The sequence below is a fragment of the Coturnix japonica genome, chromosome 7 (assembly GCF_054131305.1).
Source record: "Coturnix japonica strain WE chromosome 7, WE-NBRP24, whole genome shotgun sequence".
Lineage (NCBI taxonomy): Eukaryota > Metazoa > Chordata > Aves > Galliformes > Phasianidae > Coturnix > Coturnix japonica.
This window is the reverse complement of record NC_140669.1, coordinates 8,867,686-8,875,791: the sequence shown is the minus strand read 5'-3', so window position 1 is coordinate 8,875,791 and position 8,106 is coordinate 8,867,686. Positions and strand designations below refer to the sequence as shown.

At 61.3% G+C, this 8,106-nt stretch overlaps 2 protein-coding genes across 4 annotated transcripts; one reads left to right on the top strand and one right to left on the bottom strand.

The window, feature by feature from the left end:
- Positions 1 to 55: 55 nt before the first annotated feature.
- LOC107316901 (uncharacterized) lies at positions 56 to 2,094 on the top strand. Of its 3 annotated transcripts, none has more exons than XM_015868916.3 (3): positions 56 to 237; positions 358 to 1,122; positions 1,209 to 2,094. In XM_015868916.3, the coding sequence occupies exons 2-3, from the start codon at positions 392 to 394 to the stop codon at positions 1,972 to 1,974; spliced, it is 1,497 nt and encodes a 498-aa protein (XP_015724402.2). In that variant the 5' UTR covers positions 56 to 237; positions 358 to 391; the 3' UTR covers positions 1,975 to 2,094. The 3 variants fall into 3 exon arrangements, with proteins under 3 accessions (XP_015724402.2, XP_015724403.2, XP_015724404.2); XM_015868917.3 differs by having other exon boundaries at positions 109 to 242; positions 391 to 1,122; XM_015868918.3 differs by having other exon boundaries at positions 111 to 237; positions 391 to 1,122.
- A 1,015-nt stretch (positions 2,095 to 3,109) lies between these two features.
- CHPF (chondroitin polymerizing factor) lies at positions 3,110 to 7,432 on the bottom strand. Its single transcript, XM_015868915.3, has 4 exons — positions 7,007 to 7,432; positions 5,935 to 6,499; positions 5,591 to 5,773; positions 3,110 to 5,399 (listed from the first exon to the last, which is right to left on the bottom strand). Exons 1-4 carry the CDS (start codon positions 7,318 to 7,320, stop codon positions 4,137 to 4,139), a joined length of 2,325 nt encoding a protein of 774 aa, XP_015724401.2. The 5' UTR covers positions 7,321 to 7,432; the 3' UTR covers positions 3,110 to 4,136.
- Between the last annotated feature and the right edge of the window lie 674 nt (positions 7,433 to 8,106).

Here is an 8,106-nt window from a genome sequence, read left to right as displayed (position 1 = left end):
CCCATGCTATCACTGCACCCTCTAACCCAACGCATGACCAGGGCTCCCCAATAGCCACTCAGCGTCAGGGTGCCCCAGCAGCAGTGTTGGTGGCAACTGGATCCCAGGCGTCTTATCAGCTCCAGACACAGTTCCTATCAGCGTGTCACTGCTGCCTGCTGTGCCACTGCCCTCACACCGCGCTGCTGGCTGCTGCTGCTTCTTCACCAACCATCCGCCGGCCGGGGCACTGCACAGGTCAGGTTGGTGTGACCCCCGGGTGCTGGTGGAATCTGGAGGTGGGAGGTGGAGGGTGAGGGCCGGAAGGTGAGAGCTGTGCTGGAGCGGGAGGGGTAAAGGGGGACTCTGCATGCTCAGCACAGGGAGGTGCCCTGACCCACTGCCCCGCAGGATGTCCCAGCACAAAGCCGCCCTGATCCACACCAAGGTGGTGACGGGCAGCTGGTGCTGCGTGCTGCCCCGCGGCGAGGACGTGTCGGAGGAGCTGAGCGAGGAGGAGCGCAGCATTGCCCGGCGGGCACAGCGCGTGGCACTGGAGGTGCTGGAGGATGCGCTGCGCAAGGACCGTGTGCTGATGAAGAACCTGAAGGACGTGGTGGTGCTCACTGGGGAGGGAGGAGAGGGCTGGGTGGAGCGTTACGCCATGCTGACCGAGCGGCTGCTGCGGAGCCTCATTGCACAGCTGCAGCAGGCTGCCTTCCGCAAGAACCCGCGCAAGGCCGGCTCCTACGCCTACGTCAAGAAGAACGCGTGGGACCGCACCATCTACCTGTGCCCGCTGTTCTGGCAGGCGCCTGGTGAGCTGCAGAAGGACTCGCAGCCCGGCACGCTAATCCACGAGGCCTCGCACTTCCTGGGCCTGCACGACATCACTTACGCCACGGCCAGCTTCAGGGCGGGCGGCGGCGGCACGGCCATCTGTACAGATGGGCACATGCCCCTCTCGGAGACGCTGCGGAAGGCGCTGCTCAACGCCAACAGCATCGAGTATGAGTTCGAAATCGTGCTGAGGCACCGGCAGTCGTATCGGGGTGGCTGCTATGGCTGCTGCGGGGAGACAGCACGTAACTCCATCTGCGAGAACGCGCTGCCCTGGGCTGGGCCGGCATGCAGGCCCCAGAGGTGAGAATGGCCCAGGATCGGGGCGGTGGGGTGGGAAAGGCCTCAGGGCCGCGTCCACTAAACTAACAGCCCTCTGTCCTGCCCAGCGCGGCCGCCAGCACCATCGGGGACATTGTGCAGCTGGCCCTGCTGCCTGCACGGGATGCCATGCGGAGGTGCCTGTGGGACATGAGAAGAGTGGCAGAGGCCCTGGGCCGGCAGCAGCGGGCGGTGCTGGTGGCCAACATTACCGGCGGGGTGGTGAGTGTGGCGGGGGGGGTGGCAGCCATTGCAGGGTTGCTGCTGGCCCCTGCCACACTGGGCAACGTGCTGCTGCTGGCGGCTGTGGGTTTCGGTGTCTCTACGGCTGGGAGCATTGCCAGCGCCGCCGGCACCGTCAGCAGCAGCGTGGGCTACCTGGTGAGGAAGGGTGAGGCTGAGAGGCTGCTGGAGAAGTTTGCAGCACAGGCACAGGCTTTCACAGGCTGCCAAGAGGCTGTGGGGAGGGCACGGAGGCTGCTGGAGGTGCTGGGGCAGGAGGAGAGCCTGGATGTCATCCTGGGGGTGTTTCGGGTGGTGGCAGGGCTTGGGCGCAGCGTCTTCAATGGCAGCAGTGCCCTCAGAGTCAGCACGGCTCTGGCAGGAGCCGGCCCTGCCACCAGCCTTGCTGGGACAGCCACCTATGTCCTGCTTGGCCTCTGCCTGGCCCTGGACATCTTCTTCATTACTAAGGACTCTGCACACCTGCACCGTGGTGCACGCTCAGAGCTGGTGGGGAGCATCCTTGTGGCCACAGCCGTGCTGGAGAGGGAGTTTAGTGCCATCGATGAGTTCTGTGAGAAAATCAGGCTGATTCTGGAGGAGCAGGAATGAAAGCTGGCATCGGGCTGAATCCCACCCACACATGGTACTCCTGCCCAGCTGCTGCTGCTGATGGGAGCCCTCCAGCAGCTTTGTGTGTGCACAGATCTCCAGTAAAGCTATTGCACCTGCTGCCGTCAGCACTCATTTTTAATTCTCCTGGACTCCAAAGGGCACAGGGCAGGCATAGCAGCCCACCACCTGGACACCACCCCCTGCCACATGCCCATCACCTGCTGCCTTTCCCACAGGCATTGCTGGCCCCTGTGCCACTCACACATGAGCAGACAATTAAAAGACACTGTTTGCTTGAGAATCACAGCTCAGTGACAGCTCAGTGACAGCTCAGGGTTTGTTTTTGCAGCTGATGTTGGCTTACTGTATTAACATGGGACGTTCTCCTGTCGGCTGATCAGACTGGGCTCCTCTCAGAATGAATGTATCTGTAACACACCTGTGCTGGCCTCGCTCCCTTCTGTCCCAGATTCAAATTTAAGGGGAATTAAGGATGTGCTCAGGGAAGATCAAAAATAGCAGTATTCAGAGCCTGCTGATCGTTAGCATCCAAACTGTAACAGCCGTGCACTTACACACACACTTCTTTACAGTGTGAATCCAAGGAGCCGAGCAGGAACACCTGTACAACTGAGATAGGTTTCTTTGGGAAAGAATTGCCATACAGCCCTGGGGGCTCCAGGGGTGTGCACAGCACTCATTCACTAAGAGCAAGTAGGTTTAGCTGATTTCCTCGGGGATTTCTTCTTTGATGTGGGAATTTTGTGACCAATTGCTGAAAGCAGCTACCCCAGAAACTGCTATTGCTGCAGCAAGTGTGGCCAGGGGCCTCAGGCTGCCCTGCTCCCTGCCCCACAAGCTGTTGGAACACCTTGGGGAAGCAATGAAGCGTAGAAGCAGCTCAGCGATGATGCTGACGTCACAACTTCATCAGCACCCTGCTTTGGCACCAGCAGAGCTGACACAGTCAGCAGGGGCAGGAATTTAGAGCACTAGGGATGCCAAGGCACTGCCCCTGGGAGGAAAGTAAAGCCATGGCTGTCACCTTGCAGCCCTCACTCTACAGAGGAAGGTACACAGTACTCACACCCCTCACACAAGCAGTACCCCAGGCAAGAACCATGCAGAGACACTCATTCATCTCTTTTATTAGTGTAAACATCCCCCCCTCCTCTCCCCACTATTAAATACAAACCAGGAGCACGGAGCAGCTCCCTCAGTCGCTTTCTCCTTAGGAGATGCGTAGCCGAACCTCCCCTGGAGCCCAGCAGTCTGGGAAGGGATGGGGATGTTGGATAAGTTTCCCCCCAACCCAGGCAAGCAGAGTCAGGGGGAACTCAGGGGATCAGCAGGGCCTATAGGCCACATCCCCGAGGCAGGGACGGCTTTTGTCAGAGGGCTGCAACCTCTAGTGTCCTATCGATACTGCGAAGGCCAAGGCGGCCCGGGTCAGGGTTCCCATGGGGAGCAGCTCACAGTATGGAAACATGGCAGGAGCCCTCTAGCACTTCCTGCAGCCCTGGGGCTGCAGTCCACCTGCCAGCAGCCTGGAAGGCTCAGGCTTCTATCTCCTTGCCACGTGGCATATGCTAAATCCAACCTCATTATTGCTTTGTTTGGGGCCCACCCCGCTGCTCCAGGCTGCAGCGGCACAAGGACATAGCCCTGCCCATGGCACAGGGCTGATGCTCCCTTTTGCCACAGGATGCCTCGAGGGCCTGGCCAAGGGAGTTGAATGAGCACCAGGCACAGCCCTGTGTCATGGGGGAAAGAAGGAAGAGTGGGATCTGCCCCAGTCCCTGTCGGTCCCTCACGGCAGTCACAACTCTGCCACAGGGACTCAGTGTGGAGCAATTCATGGGACAAAGCGAGGGCCTCCTCCCCACTGGGCCAGCAGCGAGCAAAGTGGCAGTGGACAGTGCTGGGGTGAGGAGCTGGGGGTCCCAGCGTGCAGCTCGGCAGCTACAGCCCAGCTTCACCCCACACACTGCAGCATTGCAGCCGCCCTGGGACCAGCCCAGGCTGGCAGGCAGCCCTGCTCATGCAGCATCGGCAGCAATAGCGACCACCGTCCTGGAAGGAGGAAGACAGATTTTGGGCAGCAGATCAGGTGAGGTGGATGGTGAGCCAGGCAGGGCCAGCACCTCTGTGCCGCAGGTTCAGGTGCTGTTCCCCTGCTCCTGCTCAAAGAGCACCATGGCCAACTGGGAGCGGGACCCAACACCCTCCAGGCTGCTCTGCACGCAGCGGTGGTAGATTTCCTCACTGAGCCGTGGGTTGCAGGCCTGGTGCCGGTAGTGCTGCAGCAGGGAGGGCTCCACAGCCCGGAAGACGTGAAGGTTGGAGTATTTGATGAACATGTCATAGATGTCCAGGGTCTCGAGGATGTCCTCATTCTCCTGCACGTCACTCGCCATGCGGGTGCGTGCTGCCATGTAGTCAGCATTGTAGAAGCAGGCCTCATGGAAAACATCCCGGTCAAAGCGTCCTGCATCCCGCAGGAGGTCCAGCGTGGCAGGCGGTGCCTGGTTGTGGTAGGCGACGGCAGGGTTGTAGCCCTGAAAGTGGATGGGGAAGAAGACCTGCCAGTTGTTGATTGTGTTCATCCGGCAGCGGTTCAGGAAGTCAACGGTGACCTCTGTGCCCACGCCAGCCACAAAGAACAACGTGTCCACGGGATGCTTCTTGGAGATGATGTCCATGACCTTGATTTGGGAGGGGGCATCTGTCTTCACGCTGATCCACGGGATCTTCACCTCAGCATACTTGCGCTCATACTCTGTGATCTGGGCCTTCACAGGGGCAAAGATGTCATTCTGGGTCACCTGCTGGGCCTCAAATGGATCGTAGATGAATAGGAAGGTGAGCACTGCGTTCTCGCTGCTCTCAAAGGCAGCTGCTGCATAGGTCTCCAGGAAGTGTGCGGCGTAGTCCAGCTCATGAGCAGTGAGCGGCAAGATGACGTTGATGCGGCTGGCCTCTGTCACATAAGGCATAGGGATGATCTCCACCTCGCTGAGGGGCCGAACCAGGTGCACGCGCTTGGTGACAGAGCGGCTGTGACCCTTCTGTGTGACCACCTCCACCTGCAAGTCCAGCGTGTACTCCATGCCACGTGTAGGGTCAAAGCGCCGATAGCCATTCACCAGCTGCTGCTTGTGGACGTGCAGCACCGGCTGGTACTTGCGGTTCAGCTCATCCATGGCTGTGGCCACCACATCAGCCACATCAGCTAGGTCTGCGCCCTGCAGCTCACATTTGGGGGAGCCATCCACGCAGGCGTAGACCTGATCTTCTGTGAAGTAGTCCCAGCGCAGCACCTCAAAGCGAGTTTTGGGCTGGAATGGAGGAGGGATGCCGACAGGCCACGTGGCGCTGTGGTCCCCATCTGCAGACAGGCTGCTGACGTTCTGGATCTCGAGCTGCAAGCGAAGAAGTAGAGAAGTCTGAGCCCAGGTCCACCTGCCAGGTCCTGACACAAACAGCTGATCCCACCCCAAAGCGACTGCAGGTCTAAAGGCCACAGTATCAAGGCAAAAAGGTGACCCTGACTGGAAGGCCCACGAGTGATAGCAGAAGAGCCCAGATCCTAACCAGCCAAGCCAGCTCTCACCTGGAGCTGCTGAATCTCCTCGTATGTCCTCTCCAGCTCCACCTGTGCAAAGTACTTATGCAGCCGGTACATCTGGACAGGATCCGACACAGGGTGGACAGTAAACGCACTCTGGAAATGGAGGTCAGTCTCCTGCTCAGGATTGACATTCTTCCCCAGCTCAAAATACTGGTAACGTAGGCCCTGAACAAGTAAGAGATGGGTTAGAGTTGACCCAGACCCACAACCCCATCCCTCTGCATAAAAGCACAACAGGCTTCAAGGTCCTGTGTCCCTGGCAATCTATGGGGAGACACTGCCAGGGGGGGGGCTTTGCTCTGTGCCAGCTCTGCTGCAGGACCTACCTCGTGCTCCTCGGTGCAGCTGACTGCCGTGTGGTCAATGATGCAGCGTCCCAGCCACTCGTCAGGCCGGGAGCTGAGGATGTCATTGCGACAAGACTCCAGGTGCTGCTGCAGGCGCAGGAGGAGGCTGCGGGACAGCAGGTACCCAAAGCCACCAGAGCAATAGCGTCCCTCGGTGTCACCACCAATGAACTCCTCGGGGCGGCCCAAGTAGAGATGGGTGTCGATGCTGAGGTGTGCCACCAGGCGGTTGATGCGATACGCCTCGGTGTAGGTGTCATCCTGCACCAGGAAGAACCAGTCGAAGTCATTGACGCAGTGCTCCAGCAGGTACCGGATGGTCTGGTACATGTTCCAGATGGGCCGTTCGTCGCCGTGGGTCACCACCGTCATGCCGTGGGGCACCTTGCGGCCCCGTGTGCCTGTGAAATACACCAGGCGCTCCAGGCGATGGGCCAGCGTGCGGTTCACGGCCACCGCCAACGTGCCCAGAGTGCTCTTGGAGGTCAGCACACCCACGAAAAGCCGCTGCCTCATTCCCAGCTCCGTGCTGATGTAGCGAGTCCTGCAGGAGGGACAGAACCTCTGAGCCCGCATTGCCAGCGCTGGGCCACATGTGAGAGCAGCCAGAACCCAGCTGCAGGAACCAGGGAGGTGGGGGGGGGAGGAGGAGGGGGACAAAACCCCCATCCCACAGCCGCCCCCAGCTGCCGCTCTCACAATGCTTCCCAGGCTGAATCCTTCCAGCCGGCCCCCAGGCAGGAAGCGACCCCCCCCCGTGTCTCCCACGCTCACACAGTGGCCCCATTCAGCCCCACGGCTCTCCCTGCCCGCCCACCTCCCGGCAGGGACAAGGAGGGCCTTTCACAGCTCGCTCCGTGCCATCGGCGGGGCGAGGGCCGGGGACACCGGGGTGCAGGAGGGGATAAAGCGGGGACGGGATATAGCAACAGGAGGAAGCCAAACAGCGGGCACACGCCCCGCAGCAGCAGCGAGCAAAGGGCGGCCCGGCCCGGGGAAGGCAGGAGGGAGGCGGCCGCCCCACCCAGCCCCCGCCGCCCCCGCCCCGCACCTGACGGCCTTCTTGGCGGCCCTGCCGGGGCTGGGCGGCCGGTAGGGCACGACGCGCGGCTCCCAGCTGTCGGCTCCCAGCCCGCCGGGCACGGCGTTGGGCCTCCGCGCCGCGTTGCCGTTGTGCAGCGCTCCGGCCGGGGGAGCTCCCGGAGAGCCGTCGGACGGCGCCGGGCGGGCGGCGGGGCGAGGCGGCGGCCCGCAGGGCTCCTCGACCCAAGTGACGCTGAGCAGGCTGAGGGTGAAGCCCAGCGACACGCCGATGGCCACCGGGCCGGCGGGCCGCAGCACCGACAGCAGCAGCGACAGCCGCATGGCCGCCAGGCTCCGCGGCGGACGGGGCGGACGGCACGAGCGGCGGGGGCGGCTCCCGCTGCCCGATATCGGCGCCGCGTCCGACGTGTCACCCCCGGGCTCCGCCTCCTACGCCACGAGGGGAAGCCAATGGGAGGCAACGGTGTCAGTGACATCACGGCCGAGAGGGGGAGAGGGGCGGCGTGGGGGCGGAGCGAGGTTGCTAGGAGCTGCGGGCCGGAACAGGGCCCAATTAAGGAGCAATTAAGGCATCGAGCCTCTCGGAGCCACGCGAGGCCGAGCGTCGTGCTGGGCCTGGCTCAGCGCTCTGCAGCGCTCAGTGCCACCGGGCCCCACCGGCAGCACGGCGTGTCCCATCCCCTGTGCACACCAAGGCACATTGGGGTCCCGTTCAGGCTGCTGAGCGAGCAGCTGAACACGGGCCAGTTGTCCAAACCAGCCCATTCACAGGCTGTTCTCCTCCTGAATAGGCGAGGAAGCGGAACAGGCAGAGGCGGTCACATGGAGAGCGGCTTAATAGAGGTGCCAGGAGGGGGAAAGATGGAAAAGAAAGAAACGAGCGGAGATTTTCCATGGAAAACGGCCAGGAAGCGAATGGGATCGTAAACAGCCAAAGCTGCTTTTGTTTTCTGTACGCACAGAAACACGATAGAAATAGATTTCCTCCCCAGATGCAAATATTTAACGTTGATCACCCTACACGAACCCAGATCATTCTATAGCAGCGATAGGAAGAGTCGCTTGGCTCTGAAACCTCTCTCATTGCACCGGGCTTGGATTCAAACA

Excerpts from the sequence above, each read along its gene's own strand:
- LOC107316901 (XM_015868916.3), top strand. The coding sequence starts at position 392 with ATGTCCCAGCACAAAGCCGCCCTGATCCACACCAAGGTGGTGACGGGC. Across the intron at positions 1,123-1,208 it reads CCGGCATGCAGGCCCCAGAG|CGCGGCCGCCAGCACCATCG; the intron begins GTGAGAATGGCC and ends TGTCCTGCCCAG.
- CHPF (XM_015868915.3), bottom strand. The coding sequence starts at position 7,320 with ATGCGGCTGTCGCTGCTGCTGTCGGTGCTGCGGCCCGCCGGCCCGGTG. Across the intron at positions 6,500-7,006 it reads GCCGCCAAGAAGGCCGTCAG|GACTCGCTACATCAGCACGG; the intron begins GTGCGGGGCGGG and ends TCCCTCCTGCAG. Across the intron at positions 5,774-5,934 it reads GCTGCACCGAGGAGCACGAG|GGCCTACGTTACCAGTATTT; the intron begins GTAGGTCCTGCA and ends TTACTTGTTCAG.